At 46.2% G+C, this 17,501-nt stretch overlaps 2 protein-coding genes across 2 annotated transcripts in view; both read left to right on the top strand.

Annotated features, from left to right (window-relative positions):
- The window catches only part of LOC104351473 (putative oxidoreductase ZK1290.5), a 51,365-nt gene extending 44,461 nt beyond the window's left edge, over window positions 1-6,904 (top strand). The window contains exons 7-8 of the mRNA XM_086463292.1: window positions 556-657; window positions 6,678-6,904. Of these exons, the coding sequence (XP_086319418.1) occupies window positions 556-651 (96 nt within the window). The 3' untranslated portion in view covers window positions 652-657; window positions 6,678-6,904. The remainder of the gene's footprint in view (window positions 1-555; window positions 658-6,677) is intronic.
- Window positions 6,905-12,011: 5,107 nt separating this feature from the next.
- On the top strand, window positions 12,012-13,366 carry S1PR1 (sphingosine-1-phosphate receptor 1). The gene has a single exon (XM_009960148.2). The coding sequence runs from the start codon at window positions 12,013-12,015 to the stop codon at window positions 13,150-13,152; it is 1,140 nt and encodes a 379-aa protein (XP_009958450.1). The 5' UTR covers window position 12,012; the 3' UTR covers window positions 13,153-13,366.
- Window positions 13,367-17,501: the final 4,135 nt, after the last annotated feature.

Raw genomic sequence — 17,501 nt, 5'->3', positions numbered from 1 at the left:
TTTTTGTTGAGTGTGGAGGAGCTCTGGCAAAGACAACAGACCAACTTAAAGCAAATCCAGTCCTGAAGTGATAACGTCTGAATAAGACACCTGCTAAGAAATCACTGACACCATCATTCGTGTCGCAGGTCCCACCACAGCAGGAGTCGGTGGCGGTAAGAACCTGTGCGTGAAGGCGGGTGGTTTGAGCTCAGGTTTGCAGAGGGCTTGCAGTCAGGGTATTCATCCACCTGTGGCAGTGACGATACAGAGTGCTGTCCAAACTAGCTTTGGTACTACCGTTGTCTTGGACCCTTGCCTCGGGCCAGAGTGCTACAAAACCATCTTGGCAGAGTCTACAGGCAAAATTGAGTCACAAAAGGAGCAGAGGACCCAGTGGAACCTGTCAGCTTAATGGAATATTTGTCTATGACAAAATGTAAGAATAATTCCCAGAAGGAAAAATATAGAAAAAATCTGCCTCATATTCAAATAAATCTTGGTCAGTTTGAATAACAGAAACACTCCTGATTTCTTTCTGTGTTCATGATGTTAACTGTGTATGCATTCCCGTAGGTGTTTGATTTTACAATAGCAGAAGATGATGTTGAAATTCTGAATGGAATGCATGATGGGAGACATGTTTCCTGGGACCCAAGCCTTATTCTGTGAATGAAGGTTTGAGCTTTTCCCTTTGTCAGTGATCAGTGCATTTGAAACTCAGGGGAGGTTACAGTAATTATTGTATTAATGGCTGCTATTAATGACAACCAATTTGACATCCTTCACATTGACAACAGACAAAAGATATTTTTGAGGGTAGCGCTTTTGTGCAGAGATCTTAGATTTCCGTCTCAAATCCCGGTCCGTAGTTCATTGAAGCCTGTGCAAAGCCACCTGTTTGTGCCGTTGACCCTGCAGCAGGCCAGTTAATCAAAGAGCAGGAAGAGATAGCCCTTCTTTAAAAATGAAAGAAAAAATGCTGCCTACTGGTGTACAACACAGATGTTAAGCATGAAATAATTTCTCAAGTACTTTGTTAGAGGGTTGCAATGTATGAAAAAGAAAAAGCTGGGTGGAAAAAAGTTAATACCGTTATTATTACAGTGCTTATACTGTGTTATATACTGCAAATCTCCATCAAAAATATAATCCCACTGTAATAAGCAACATCTGAGCATCACCAAGGAAAGTTTTATGCATATTGTTGCATGATAATGGCATTGACCCAGAGAGTTCGTTCATGTTATTTACCAGCCTGTAGAAATCACAAAGTAGAAATCTTTCCAGAGACATCCATGTGCACATAAACTGTCTGCACGGCTAAGAGTTGAGCAGCAAGCTCTGAGAGCTGAAGAGGCGTCTCTGTTATTACTGATCTCTTTCTCTTATTGGAAATTCTGGTGAGTTTTGTGTAGCTTTTAGTGGGAATTAGTTTAGCTTTCATTTTGGATTTGTCTAGGAAATCTCGTTAAGACAACATACTGTTCCTCAGATTTTCTTACAAAGTATTTCTATAGAGAGAGGGATAGGTACAGATATATATGTAGTTTACAGATCTGTTTTGAGAAATATGTCTGCAGAGTCTTATCAGCTGAGTATTCAACCTCTGGTCACATTGGTTTGATATTTTAGGAGTTCCTGTGTCTAGAAAGGTATGGAAAATCTGACTATGATTTATATTGTGTGTGGACTTCCTGAGGCAGTTTTCCCAGTGCTGTTCTGCTTTAGTCCTATCGTGAAACAAAGCTCCTTCGTTTTTTATCAAGAAGTGACTTGCAGCAATCGTATATTCTAGCCTGCATTGTTTGTCCTCAAAGTAGAGCTTCTATACAGCTCCGCTAAAATACAGACAGACTTACCTTTTGATAACGGCTCCTCAGAATAATTGGCTGGTTTTAAACATTTCTGCGAAAATGTGTCTAGATTTGCCTCTGGAATCCTTAATGTATTCTTTATTATTTTAAAATACGAGATGCTGTATGAAATGCTGTGCTCGCTGAGGTACTGTTCCAGGAAAGATACACAGTCTCCGCAGGGGGGTTATTTTCTAGTGTGGCCTGAAGGTTGGGGTGCTTCAGTGCCTGGGAATGCCACTTGAGGTGCCTAAGAACAGCCATGTACCTGGCCTAACTGTTGTGATGAGGGATTCAATAGCTCCAAGAAGAAAGGCTTATTTATAAAATTAAGATAATTCATAGGCTTTTTTTAGCTTTTGCAGAAAATGATGGCAATGACTAAGTGAAAATTGGAAAGATTGCCCAGAAATAAACCAAAACCTTTCTACCAGTGATCATCAGCTAATCCTGCTTTTGAAAGTCCCTTTATAGAAGAATACCTTAGCAATGGAAAAAAAAAAAAAACTGTTACTGTGGTATTGAGGTATTATGGTATGTTCACTCAATGTGACTTTTTGGCAGTGAAGACTTTCTCAGAAACTGCAAAAGAGAAGTTGCGAGTTTTACCTCTAGTTCTCTCTAAAGAAAGAGGCATCACATCAACATACTATTTCCAACACCCACTATGCATACAAAGTGACCCAAATCTTTACGTAGGCTGGCAAACCCTACCTCCAGTATGACCAGAACAGTGTCAGGACGAGCTACGTGGCTCGAAGTCCCACGTTGGTCAGAACAGCTCTGGTTTTTCTGCGCTTATTTCTGACCGATTGCCTCCCTGTTCTGAGCTAAACAGAACTCACCCAGATTTTCTTGCTGATCCCCACGTGGATGACTTTAGGCTACAGTGAGGATGGCTTCCTAATTCGCTGGTGTCTTTCATTGTTCCCTCTGACAGAGAGATTTTACAGTCGGTTTTGTGTCTGCATCTGCTTTTGCTAGGAAGTCAAGCCACTGCGTTCTCTGATCTAGATCATGGTATCTAAGCAGTAGAATGAGCAACGACAGGAATAACCAGAACAGCGTTAGTGAAAAAGTGTTCTTCTTAAGGAGCAGTTGTGGCAAGTTACAGTTTTAATCTGATACTTACTCTCCTAACTGCCTTCAGGCTCAGTTACTGTTGGTTCAGGACTTCTTTCTGGGTGTGTTTTGTTTGGATTTTTTTTGGTAATCTTTCCTAGCAAATCTTCTGCTACCACGTAGTGGCTTTAGATCTACGGAATAGTTTAATTTAACTATGTATGAAGTCAAGCGTAATTTGAGGCAATATAAGCTTTTTTTAAGTGTCAGGACTCAGCTGACCTGTGCAATCTTTCTCCCAGGTGTGAGGGGCAGTTTTGCGCGTTGTGCCATCGCTTATAGCGATTGTTTTCTGCTAGAAGCTGAAACTGCCCCAAGAGACTGGAGCCCTCTTACCTCCTGTGTGCTTGGGCTGTACCCCTGGAGCCCTCTTCCTTTGAACGTGGCATTCACGAGTGTTACGCTGCATTAGCTGGTTTAGAATCCTGGAGCAAATCCTCCTTTCCATCAGGTTGCAGCGGGAAAGACAGACTCAGTGGATTCATCTTTTGAGCTCCTTTCTCCAACTAAATTGATGTTACAGATGTGGTAGGTATTTTTTGGCAGCCAAGCTTAAAAAGAAAACTTAGTCCACATCACCTCCTCTGAATGAACGTTTCTAAAGTACCAACAACTTTGATCAGAGCCTAAAGAAAGAAGACAACTAGTAAGAAATCGGAAAGTGAGCAGCAGTGAGATTTTGAGGGTAGCAGTGAGGGGTGATGTTCTGTAATAGGAGCAGAACCTAAAAGACCAAAAGGATATAAAAGTGCTGAACATACAAAATCAGCAAGTTTGACTCCATTTTTTATTTCTTCTTTGGTCAGTCACCTTGGAGGTGCTCATTTTTTAAGATTTTTTTTTAATTTTTTTTTTTTAAACTCGGAATTCACCCCTCAAGTGAATTCTTGGAATTATATGCATATTCTTCCCCAGGGCTGAAATTCCTCCTCTTGTCTGTATTTCTGTAAGACACGCTTTCTCTAGAGAAAACATTTTCACCTTTCTACCAGGACCATTTTTAAGATACAGCAATGCATCCATTTTATCCGTGTAACCCATCACCTTGCCAATAGGACCAGGGAATACACCTGAAAATTGAAGGCACCTTTTCTTCCATATTACGTAGGTGGTTTATGGTGGTGACTGATCGGGGCACTCCTTTCCAGTTGAGATAAACCATTATTTAAAATAAGATACAATTTATCAGTGTTATCTACCTAAGGGCAATCAGCTGCCTTTGCAGGAGGGCTGTGACTGGTAATGGAAGGGAACTCTCTTGCAACAAATAAGGAAAGGAAAAAAAAATAAACTGAAAGTTTAGTGGAAAGGGTGAGGCCATTTTCTGTGCAGCCAAGTAGCTTCCTGTCTGACTGTGAGTGGGTCCCTCTCTCCTCCTCTTGCCTATTTCTGAATTTCATCTTTTGTATTACTGGAGGAGAAGGCACCTCAGAATGTTTGACTGGAAATAGCGGGAATGGCTTTGTAAAGTGCATACTTCAGGAGAATCTTTTTTAATCAGGCTGCAGAAGTGTTTCTGCCGCACTTGACCCCAACATAACTTTCCAGACATTCTTTTTCTGACTAGCATGTGTAATAAAGAAACTGTAATACTAGTAAGTTCACAAATCCCCTGAGCCAAGCAGACTGCATAGTATTCACCCTTCTTTTTGCCCTGTGGTTAACACCATCTGATTTGCTTTTTAAAATAGCTGTGCCGAACCGTTCTGACAGGAAAGCTGACGTTAACCCCACGTTTTTGAAAATGGGGACAAAGGTGGAGCAGCTCTCGCTGACCCTAATTGCATCCAAGCAGTTAACTCTTGCCACATTGCCACCCCCCTCCCAAAGCTCCGAAGCTCCTCTCTCACTCTAGTGCCTTGGGTAAAAATAAGCGACAAGCCAACCTGCTGGCAATTTTTCCTGGGGCTGTGCTGGGGGTCTCTTTGCGAACTTCATCTTTTGGCGCTTTCTGCAACCTCCGTTAGGATGTTGGCACTTTTGAAAGAAAAAACATTGAGTATTTGCACTGCCTTGTGGTGAGCCTGGGTTATGTTTACGATGTAAATGATGCGGCCTTACGATTTGTCTTTGTGGATGGCTGCTTGTCCATCTGCAGCATCACCTAGGGCTAATGACATCTGCCAGGCCATGGCAGAACAGCAGTGACTTCTGAGGGACCAGGGCGTGAGTACTATCTCCAAAACTTGCCAGGACCCATCGCAGGGGCCGGGGGCGGGGAGGGCACAAAGCCTGAATGGCATTTAAATCGGGGATGCTGATACTGCTTCCCAGTGATACAGCACTTACCACCCTGTAAACCACCGTAGGCGTGGCCAGCGTTAGGGGACGGGCTTCCCTGAGCAGCTCTGCACAGGCCCGTCGGGCCCATCTCGGGCGCTGTGCCCAGGAGGAGTATTTGAGCGCGGCTTTGCTAGCCAGTGCCCTCGGAGAACCGCTCTGTAGCTGAGCTACTCATGGGAAATTCAGGACTGCGTTCGCAGCGTTATCATCCTATTCGTGATTGCTGTATTTTTTTAAATTCAGAAAAACAGATTTCCAGGCCTTTCTAGATGAGGCTTCAAAATTCCAGTATCATGAACTAGTGCCAGGTTCATAACTTGGCTGGGAAATCTGGAAGGCGGGGGAATGTACAATTACTTTCACAGTTTTCTGGTACCAAGGAGAGCAGAGATTGTTGGGTGGTTTTGGTTTTCTTTTTTTCTATGAATTCATTCTTTCCTAGTAGTTCTTCATTACCTGGATTCATCCCGTTGCATATCCATAAATATAATGTTGCCAAGATGAAGTTGCAGTAAATCACTTGCTTTGGGTGCAGTATAAAGGTGGTGGAAGATCAATCTGAAACATGGCTGTCAAGGTCATACAGACCCTGTGGTGCAAATTCACTTTCCTGATGTTGAAAAATATGTATTTAATGGACTCTTTATATTAATGAAGCAGCAGCCGGCTATTTTATATCCCATGGTTTGTGAGATGTTTTGCATGATTATCATGAATGCCTTATAAACCAGATATAAGAACGTTTGATTAATCTGAAAAACTATCACAGGCCGTTTTGGTTTGGTTTTTTTTTTCAGGAAATAGTTATTTTACTGCTCCCCCCTCCCCGCCCCCCCAGCGTTACCGATAGGTAATATCTGTAATCTGCCAAATAATTGCAGATTTCCCAGCTGAGACGTCTGTTTCTCCAGAATAGCCTGTTAAGTTCAGTTACCGTGTCCATTAATGTCTTCAGTTTACCCTGGAAGAAAACGTACAGTAGGACTTTAGTTGACTGGTATAAAAAAATGAACCTTCAGAAAGTTTTCTAATGCTGCATTTGACAGTTCATTACTGCAGAACTTCTGCTGTATTTTAATACATACAAAAACCCATATATCATGGTTAGGTATGTTCATGGGTGCAAGGATAGCCAGTAAAACTATTGCATGTCACTTTCTCAGCTGTTTCAATTCTTTCCACTTGGACTTAAGCTTTTACAGCTTGGTGATCTAAGAATAAAGTACAAATTCTCACAAAAAACGAACGCAGCAAGCTTGTTACAATAGCCTCTTAAAAGAGAAAAGGACATTTCATTAATATTCATTAGTTATCAGTATCAGGAGCATAAAGTAAAAACAGATCACCTAAATCCTAGAACACCAACACTAAACAAATGTGTGTGCATTCGTCTCCGCAATGTTCTCTTCACTTCTTTTTTTTTTTTCTCCAAACCAGGTTTTTGATTTTAATCTAAGGGAAGAAGATATGGAATTTTTGAACGCTATGAATATCAACAGAAAATTAATCCATCTAACCTATCCGCTCTGGAAAGGATAATTTTAAACCAGATTGTTCTCTACTGCAGAAGTGATGCAGCTGAGACGTTGATTCACTTTAAACTGAACAGTAAATCTAAATTGTTCTCTTGGGTACTCAGAGTTCCTAATAAATGCCAATCAATAATCAAAAATCAGTATCAATGGCTTGTATTTACTGTTGACAAGTTAATAAAATAATTCAGTTTACTCTTCTCTCTGTGGCTTTCTTACAGACGCAGGAACGCTTGCTTTCAGCGCGTTCTCTGCGTTCTCGGAACTTTGGGGCATCCTCTCCCAGCACGGGCTGAGCTGTCTCACAATATTATAATGGGGTTTCTCCTGCCTGCGTGTCCTTCATTTAGGGTGTCACGTCAACCCATTTGATACAATGACTTTGGGTTTTTTCCGTACAGATTTTGAAAATTATTCGTTACTGAAAGGCACAGATAAGAGCCTGCTACAATGCATGTAAACCTTGAAGTTATTCAAAACGTGGAATATTTGCTCCAGGGTTGCAGCAGAAATATGAATCTGACTTTTTACACTGTTTTTTACCTTTTTTCTAGTCATGAGAATTTTGAGGGAATCTGCAGGCCGCTCTTGGTACCTTCTTGGTGAGCAAACCTGCTCTGCTGGCACCGTTTCAAGGATCCCTTGTCTTGACCCAGCACAGCAGGGATGACAGGCTCTGGTTTGTGGCGCAAGCTGTGTCGGGATGAATAAAAGTACTTGTTGCTTTATACAGATAAAGGTCTTTTGAAGGTGCAGAAGAGTAATGTGTCAGAGAAAAACCCTTTGCTAATCTGTCTTGCAGGGATTTTCTGTATCTTTTCAAGATGGATGATGTTCAGACACTCCTCTGATGCAGCCGTGAGTTGCCCAGCAGTGCTCGCACTAAGGCAGCACGGGCTTCTGGCGGGGTCAGAGCCCGCCCATCTATTAGTCTGCAGGCTTTGGGAATAACCCAGCTCACATCGTCTTTTCTGACAAGATCAAAGCATTTTCCTGCAAGAAAATTGCCCTGTGACTAGCCGGGTTTCTGAAACCCCTATACACTAAGTTCTGGTAGGAAGTTCCACAAGAACGTTGGTTGTCACAGGCAGCCAATGTTCAAATGTGGGGTTTTTTTTTTAGTGCCAGACCCTAAAACGTGAGTTTCTGCTTGTCCTAAAAGCTCAAGTGTCTGCCTCTCTCTGCTTGTGGACGTGTTGCAGAATCACAGAATGTGAGGGGTTGGAAGGGACCTTGAAAGGTCATCCACTCCAACCCCCCTGCCAGAGCAGGACCACCCAGAGCAGGTCACACAGGAACACATCCAGGCGGGTTCTGAATGACTCCAGAGAAGGAGACTCCACACCCTCCCTGGGCAGCCTGTTCCAGGGCTCTGTCACCCTCACAGTGAAAAAGTTTTTCCTTATGTAAATTTGGAACCTCCTGTGCTCCAGCTTGTACCCATTGCCCCTTGTCCTGTCACTGGCCATCACTGAGCAGAGCCCGGCTCCATCCTCCTGACACTCGCCCTTTACGTATTTATAACCATTGATGAGGTCACCCCTCAGTCTCCTCTTCTGAAACAGTGTTTTAACCAGTTTACGCAGGTCAGGCAGCTCTTACGGATCCGTTTGGTGTCCTGATGCGTGCAGCCTCCTCCTGGCGTTCCACCGAGACCTGCGTTCTGGTTATCTCTGAAACGGCGCGTGAATAACGCTGTGCTGTCCTTTCTCCTCGTTCTGACTGTAGGCGCTTCCAGGGGGAGTTCTCAAAGGAGCTGAACACCCCCTGGATTTCTGTGGTGCACGGAGGCACAAGCTTCCGTAAGGCCGGGCCTGGCGGCTGGGGAGGTGCCGAGAAAAGAGCCCTTGTTCTGTTGGTGGGGAGGGGGTATAGCCCTGGCGTAAGGCACCTCGCAAGCACGCTTTTGGTCAAGTTGGCTGAATTTACCTGAATTTACCTCTGTTTGTGCTGCAGCCCTCGCAAGCAGGCTACAACCTGCGCAGCCGAGCCGCGTTAACGTGGCATCTCTGAGGTTTTTAGTGCAAATCCAGCAGGTCCAGCTTCGTTGGCCTGAGAGGAGTGAAGGTGTATTTCAGCTTCCTCTCTGCTGAGATGTCAAGGGCAAGAAGTGTGTGTGGTCATCTAATATTAATGATGCTTTCTGTGATACAAATACCCAGCTGTTTGGTGTGGAACTGAAGTTGCCCAGGTATTTTACGCCACTTCTGACAGGTAATTTGTTGGATGTCACATCTCTGAGTTGGAGCCCTCTCAGTTGGTTAACCAATAACCTAAACATGAAAGCCTGCACATGTTGACTACTGACACCCTGAGTCATTCTGTCCTTTAATTAAGCATGTTCCTTTAATATGTTCCTCTTGCTTAACATTATGCGAGAATTATTTCCTAGAGGAAAATGCCTAACGAATACACTTTTATTTAGTATTTTCTATAAATTAGCTAAATAAGGGGGAAAGCTTGAAATATCTAGGGTATGTCAGGCAGTTGCAGGGGATGCATATGTCAACCTCAAGTGTGATTTATCTTACGTGCCTTTTCTGACAGTTGTAATTTAACGGCCGTGTTTCCCCCCCAGGCCCTCAGGAGGCTAAACATCTTCTCAAGTTTCTAGCTTTGTGGTGGAAGAGTAAATGTCTGTTCGCCAGTGTAATTTATCTGAGTCATTCTGGGAGAGGCGTGGAGCAATTGAAGCATGACTATTAGCATAAATAAGTGAGGGACTCTCTTCCTGAGGGTAGAGTTACTCCTGCCGTCCTTCAGAAGAAAGCTGTTTGCCCACAACAACTGCTGCTGCTCATGACTGGTGCAGTGCTATGAACTAAAAGACGGAATATATTGAGCTCTGGATATTCCTTTTGCGTTTCAATTTGGAGTTAAAGAGAACAGAGCGAGGAAGGAAAAGGACAAGTTCTGCAGTGAGCGCAATGGTAGATTACCGCCAGAATGAGCATTTCACGTGCACTGAGGTGTGGTTTTTTAAAAGTCTGAAGGGAGAAGGAGTAAAACCTGAACTCCCTTCTTTCTCAGGCTCTGTGTAATAGCACTGTTACCCCTGTCAGTAGTTGTCATTGCCAGCTTTGTTTTAAAAAAAGGAATGTAAAACTTTTCTTCGTCTTTTCAAACATGGAGGTGCCTCCCAGCGTCTCTGAACGTTCAAAGCCGTATTTTGCACGTGGGACCACCACCACGGGCTCCTGTTTGCCAGCGCCACGAAGTGGGCCCCCCACGGGCCGGTGCTGACCTGGGCCTTCCCGGGGGCCGGTGCGTGCTCTGGGGGAGCCGCCGGCGAGTCCCCCCGCGCCCCGGCAGGCCGCAGGCCCCCCCGTGCGGTGACCCCCTGCCCGGCTGCGGGCCCCCCCAGGTCAGACGCCCACCTCTGCGCGGCCCCACCTGGGTGCAGCCCCCCCGCCCCCGGCCGGGTCCCGCCGACACCTCCCGGCAGCGGCGCCCGGCGCAGGCAGGGCTGAGCCGCCCCGGGGCGTCCCCCCGCCCCCGCGGCCGGGCAGGGCGAGGCGGCTCCCGCCCGGGGGCTCCCCGCCTCACGCTTTCCCGGGCTTCCCGCCTCGGCCCCTCTTTCTTCCGCGGGCCCGTGGGGTCCCCGGCACAGCAGCGCCCGCGGCTGCTCGCTGCCCGGTGGGCAGGGCCGCGGAGGGACGGGACGGGACGGGCCGGGGCGGGGCGGGGATGCCCCGGCCGGCGGCGGGGCGTGCAGGTCTCGCTGCGGCGAGCAGGGAGGAGTTAAAGGGAATCGTCGGAAACGGGGTGGGGAGCAGCAGCCGCAGAAACATTAAAACCACCGAGCCCCCGGCCCGGCCGCTGGAGTCGCTCCGCGGGCACGCAAGATGCGCAGGGCCCATGTGGGCTCCGCGCCGCGCTTGAGCGAGGTAAGGCTCGGGGAGCCGCGGCCGCGCACCGCACCGCACCGCACCGCACCGCACCCCGCCTGGGGCCGCCCCCGCGGAGCACCAGCGCCGCGGCTCACCCCCCGGCGCGTCCCCCCGCAGCTCCCGAAACCCCAGAGGCGAGGGGGCTGGTGCCGCGGAGGCGGTGCGGGATGGAGCCGGGGAGCGGTGCGGGACCGGAGCGGTGCGCGCTGGAGCGGTGAGGGGTGCGGGACCGGAGCGGTGCGGGGCGCGGGACAGGAGCGGTGCGGGCTGGAGCCCGGGAGCGGTGCGGGCAGCCGTGCCCACCGGCCTCGCACCCCCTGCTTTGCCCCGCTTAGGCTGCAGTGTAGCAGCTCTGCCTGCTCCTCTTCTCGTGCGCGCTTTCATGTCTTTAATTCTCTCTAAATGCCCACTAGAAAACGTTTGCATGTAAAGGGAGTTTCCTCTCTCTGTATTCCTTAATCGTGCCCGTCTCAAAAGCTTGCAATGCTAATTATTCAATGCAAGGCGCTTTTTTTTGCCATTCTTTGTTTCACACCCACAGAACGGGCTTCTATCTACCTTCTTTACATGTTTTTCTTGATTTTCTGAACTTTTGACTGCTCTGGGTTTTGTAAAGCACGTTCTTACTTTTATTTACCAAGGGCACCCCTTTCCTGTTTACAGCTTTAGGGTGATCTCTTGATTATATACCCATCAGTGAATTCACCACTGTTTGAGATGGCATCAGTAAATTGCATAACTGCCCTCTTCCAAAGCGCAGTCGGGCTTTATTAACACAGGTCTCCTGTCAGGTAGCTTCCGTGCGGGCTTTCATGCATGTGCAGTTAAATCAAATCAAGCGCTTTCCCTTTCTAAATCTCCGCTGTTGTATTATAAGGTGTGTTTCCTACTGAGGGAAAAGATACACTAGAACTTCTTGCTGGGGAGCTCTGAGGTCTTTCGCCTCGGAAGAAGTCCAGTAGTGCAGCCCTTGCTGACCTCAGTGTACCTGTGCAGCTCTGCAGGGCAGAACTTTTTTGTCTGTGTTAGCTTTACCCACTGAATGCGCTTAACCATCTTTTAAATGTATTTTAGAAGCTGAGTGAAACCGATTCCTGTGTGAATACATTTGTGACTCTGACATACAATTAAACGAGCAGATTATCCTAAACCGTTTATCATTTGCTGCGTGTTCGCCTGCCTTCTTTTAACTCTGGGCGTTGTGCCTCTTGTCCGCAGGGCCGACGTTTGTGAGGCTGTGCAGCAGAGCCAGCCGGGCTGCGGGGCCAGGGAGCTGCGGGGCAGCCACCGGGTTTGCGCTCAGCGTCACCGTCCGGTGGCCGCTGGGGAAGCGGCGCCCAGCTGGGCACCATGAGCTCCGGCACCACCGCCCCGCTGAAGGTCGTCAGCAACCTCGCCAACACTGATGTCAACTATGTCATCAAAGAGCACTATAATTACACGGGAAAGCTCAATGAGAATGCGGACAGTGGGATAAAAGTGACGTCGGTGGTTTTTATCATCATTTGCTGCTTTATAATCTTAGAGAACATTTTTGTCTTGCTAACCATCTGGAAAACCAAGAAGTTCCACAGACCCATGTACTATTTCATTGGGAACTTGGCTCTTTCAGACTTGCTGGCTGGTGTGGCTTACACTGCCAACCTCCTGCTATCTGGACACAAAACCTATAGCCTTACCCCCTCCCAGTGGTTTGTACGAGAAGGCAGCATGTTTGTTGCCTTGTCAGCTTCTGTGTTCAGCTTGTTGGCCATTGCCATTGAGAGATACATCACCATGTTGAAGATGAAACTCCACAATGGCAGCAACAGCTTCCGCTCCTTCTTGCTGATCAGTGCTTGCTGGGTTATCTCCGTGATACTCGGGGGACTCCCGATTATAGGCTGGAACTGCATCAGCCTCTTGTCCAACTGCTCCACCGTGCTGCCTCTCTACCACAAGCACTATATTCTCTTTTGCACCACTGTTTTCACCGGCCTTTTGCTCTCCATCGTGGTCCTCTATTGCAGGATCTACTCCATGGTGAGGACTAGGAGCCGCAGGCTGACATTTCGGAAAAACATTACCAAAGCTACGAGGAGCTCAGAAAAGTCACTAGCCTTGCTCAAGACGGTGATCATAGTCCTGAGTGCCTTCATCGCCTGCTGGGCTCCCTTGTTCATCCTGCTTTTACTGGATGTGGGGTGTAAAGTGAAGACCTGCCCGATCCTCTATAAAGCAGAGTATTTCTTAGTACTGGCCGTGCTCAATTCAGCCACGAACCCTATCATCTACACCTTGACAAACAAAGAGATGCGGCGGGCTTTCATCAAGATTCTGTGCTGCTGCAAATGTCCCCCAGCAGACTCTGGGACTAAATTCAAGAGGCCGATCATCGGAGGGATGGAGTTCAGCCGGAGTAAGTCTGACAACTCCTCCCACCCACAGAAGGAGGAAGGCGACCGTCCTGAAACTATCATGTCTTCGGGCAATGTTACCTCATCTTCTTAGGAGTAACCGTGGGGGTGTGTTTCAGAGCCTTCCCCTGCAATCGGGGAGCTGAGACGCCTCCTGCTCACGGCGGCAGCGTTGGGCTGAGTGAGCAAGTAGCATTAGTTCTAACGAGGCAAACGGTGCACTTGCGAGGCTGGAGTTCAAGAAATGGGACAGACTGTTCTGGCTTGAAAATCTTTTTTCCCTGGAGCATGTTTTGTCTTTGCACTGAGGCAGCTCAGGATTGTCAGGCGCATTCATATCCTGAAATCTCCTTAGTAACTCTGAAAGACTGATGCCTTGGTGAAATGATGCCTGGTGTGTGTGAGAGAAAGAGAGAGGGGGAGGAGGGAGAGGCAGAATGAATCTTTTTTTTTTTTTTTTTTTTTTTTCCCATGTGAGAAGAATGTGAAGTTATTTCTCCTTTACTTGCAGCAAACCACTGACACAAAGATCTTTCTGTACTGAATTTGGTGGTGGCTCTGGTATAGCTGGTCAGAACTGTTTGTTTAGCACAAAACAAGGACAGAGATCACACAAAATAGAGCTCAGACCATGTACAACCATAACTGGGCATCACTTTCCAGAGTTTTTAGTTAAGTCATAAGGTTTTATTTGCAGAGTCTGAGGCTGTTGGGGTCTTACTTAGCAAGATCATAGCCACGAATTTTTGCTCTCGGTCCGTATTACATTTGAGGACGGTGAGCCGGACTCTGCAGTTATTGTCACCTGCACAATTCCATTGGCTGCGTCAGATTTTGTGGAGTAGCTCTGAGCAGCATTTGGCCCCATACGTTGATTGCCTTGTTATTCTATAGCATTAAATAAACCGCGTTATCATGACAAATGCAAGGTAGAACTAAAGGTCATTTCTTTTTAAGATGACGGAAAGTAAATCCAATAGTCTGAGATACTGTTGACAATGGCGGGATTTTTGCCTAAGTGAAGAAGAGTGACAAACTGAAGGGGCATTTCAGTGTCAGGTCATAGTCCTCCCAAAGGTAAAGGTCGTTGGGAAAATCTGAAGAGAGTACCTTGATTTTCAGACAAATAAAAGTTGAAGTGAAATGACTATAGCTAAATGCACTTCCATAACAAAATGCAATACATTTTGGCACATTTTATTAATGTTTATAATTACAGCGAAGATGTCTGTATTTTATCAGTTCATGGAAGGAGTACCTGTCGTTAAATTGAATGTATTTGTTTTACAGCATCATTTTTACTCCTCTATTTTTCTAACCTGTGCTAATGGGGTTGAATGTGTACAATGTAAATACGTTAATAAGATGCAGGAGTCTTCATGCGCCTAGAGTATTACTATAACAAAAGTGGTATATCTGGGATAGCTGAGAGCAATCGACTGATTTACAGTTATTGGCAATTCCTAGAAGTGGTATTTTGTAAAGAAAATGTATTGCCTTTGTAGTAAAATTTCCAGTGCAATTAAACTGTTGGGGTTTTTTCTGGTTTAAAAAATAGTATTTAAAATGTTTCTGACTTTTATTGTTCAATTTGCACATAGCTTTATCGACTTCTAAACATTAATAAACTGATTTTTTTAAAGATCCTGTTATCAGATTACTAGTAGTTTTGTACTGTTGCGAAGGTTTCATGCCAGGTGTGGTTTCTTGGTGACGGAAGTCCATGAAGTAATTCCTTGATTTCAGTACATGCTGGGATTAAGCCAGTTCTGTGGGGACATGAGATGCATAAAGCCACTTATGGGGTCATGTAAAATACAAAATGAATGCTAGAATATATTTTTTCATCAGCACGTGCTGTATCAATGAAATGCCATTAAAAGAACCTCTACAGTAGCGCTTGTTCTCCAATAGCTACCGAAGAGAGGTGCCTGACAGTTTTACCATGACTGCCTAGAGCAGAGTAAGTGAAATAATTCACTTGTATCACTAACATAATTCCTAAGTTTAATTCTTAGCTGACTGCAAACATCAAGGAAGTTTCTAAAACGCAGAATGGTGGCCTCAGCTACGTAACCGCTGCAGCTCCGTCGGGTCCACCATGGCAGCATAGCTGAATAGGTCCCGCTTCTTCCAAAGGCTTGGCTTCCATTTCCTCTCTTGCGGCCATTCCCTCTCAGTACTACTTTTAAGTTCCGTGGAGCTCGTACAGGATGCAGTTGGAGCGTGAAGATAAACCTCACCTTCTCGTACTGTATGTCATCGCTGTGCGAGGCGTACTGTGGGAAACGAGAGCCGACTCACTGAGGAAGGCTCTGGGTCATAACCTCACTTCCTGAAGGAAATTCCAAAAATGCCCTGAAGACAAAAGAGTGGAAACAGGCTGGAAATTCTCTCCATCTGTCTGCCTGTACGGAAGGAATGATTTCATGTGTGCTCACTTCCTAGGCTTTTAATTAGTGACCTGAGCAGGGCTGGAAAAAATGTCCAATCTGTATTTGCGCACCAGATAAAGTCTCTTTTGGCTCAGGCCTTCATTTGGGCAGGGATGGTTTATGCTGGGTACTGACAGTCAGGAGGGAAAGCGCTGCTTTGTCCCAGGAATAAAGTCACTTCTGTGCAGAGCACCAAGTGTATATAAACCATGAAAGTCCAAGTTAAGCCCTTGATGTGCTACTGGTGAGTAAATAAAGGCAATGTACGGGGACCTCCGAATTTGTAGGGCTGTTTTCATCCAAAGGACAAGGGCCCTTCCACTCCTGAAGCCTTAGGGGCATTAAGGTTGTTTGTCCCACATGGGTCTGAGACCCCGTGACAAAGGATGAGCTATGTCACAGCATGGCTGTGTCACTGGCCTCTCGTGACGCCTTTCTGCACTCGGAGCTGATAGCCCACAGGTGAGTCACTTCCCTTCGCTTTGCCCGTGTTTCTGTACCCCTCGCTTATCTATCCCATCTAACTGCCCTGCGGGCCTTTGCGGGAAATGACTGTTTCCCCTGTGGAGGTGACCGTGTGGTGGGAGCCCGGCTTTGGTAGGGAACTCAAAGCCCGACGTAATTCACGCAACAGCAGAAATGCAAACGCCAGAGCGTGGCACTGGGCCATGGGAAGCATTTCCTACGCTCTTCATCATGACGACTGAAATCTGTTTCCTCCATAGACAGGCCACATCTATGCATGTAGACAAGATTCAGGCAGGGAACAATAACTGTAATAAAATAATAACAATAATAAAAGTAAGGGTTCCTGCTTGAAAAAAAATGAGAGACAGGCCGTTTGTACTGCTCTTCGCTTCCTATGGGGGAACTCTGCAGCTCCTTGGCCACGGACATGTGTTACCAGGAGGTTTTGAAGGGTGCAAGGCAGAAAGCACCCTTCCCGGCCCCGGGCTGCCTTCTGGGTGCACCCAGGGGGCGGGCGGCTTTGTCCCGTGTTTGGCCGTGTGACAAATGGGCAGAGAAAATGAACCGAGAACTGAAAAGGTGCATTATACCAAATGTCTAAGTGAAATAAAATAGCCTGAATTATCCAGAGTAACCTGGCCCTTTGATGTATATTCTATTCCCTAGCTGCTCTTCCAGTGTAAGGAGTAGAACAGGGATGGAAACCGATCACACAATCTGTCTGTTGCTCCCCTGGCAACTCCCTGACTGTGTGAGACCCAGGTATAGCTGGATGTATATTGGGCAACAGAGGGGCTGCAGCCAGAAGGCCCTACAGACAGCTCAGCAGGAACAAACCTTGGGCTTGCTGTACAATGCAGGCAGCCAGGGCCAAAGCTAGGGGACCTAAAAACGTAAAAATGCTGTTATCCACCCTTTGCTTACTCTGTCAACTAAGAAATACAGGGATTACCCAATGGTAACATTTCCTAATTCCTAATTTGGCCTGGAAAATCTCAACACCGATTGCATTTTGTATGGGCTGAGGCATTATCAGATGTTGTAAAAAGGGTCAGATTGACAAAGCATCCAAAAATGTGGATATGCAGACCAGAGCTATGTGACCTACTCAGCTCTGAAATGCTGGAAATTCTCCAAGGACAGGCTTTGTCATTTATGGGGTTCTGAAATTCCCCAGGAAAACATCTATTGTATTTCAATAATTCCCCATATAGTTTTTCTTGGAAAATGAAATTAACCCAACTACAACTGAACCTTCAAGGATTTACGAAACAAACAAACAAAAAATCCATCTAATGATAAAACTTCCTAATCCCATTTTTGCATTTACAGATGCAAAGAGCTTGCTCACTCGGTATCATCTAATTTATTCTGATAGAACCTTATTTTTTTTTACACCGTCTGCAAGAAGCACATAGAGCCAAGACCTCTCCCTTCAGTTACTACTCTATGCACAGGATTTTCTATGACAATTAACAGTAATCAAATTCACTCAGCACACAGGAGCCAGATATAAGAACATGTGGTACAATGTTCCATT

The sequence above is a fragment of the Leptosomus discolor genome, chromosome 3 (genome assembly GCF_034619465.1).
Source record: "Leptosomus discolor isolate bLepDis1 chromosome 3, bLepDis1.hap2, whole genome shotgun sequence".
Taxonomy (NCBI): Eukaryota; Metazoa; Chordata; class Aves; order Leptosomiformes; family Leptosomidae; genus Leptosomus; species Leptosomus discolor.
Note: the sequence above shows the minus strand (reverse complement) of the source record. Positions and strands in the feature narration are given on the sequence as shown.

What these genes read in the sequence shown, in the direction of transcription:
- S1PR1 (XM_009960148.2), top strand. Translation starts at nt 12,013, where the DNA reads ATGAGCTCCGGCACCACCGCCCCGCTGAAGGTCGTCAGCAACCTCGCC.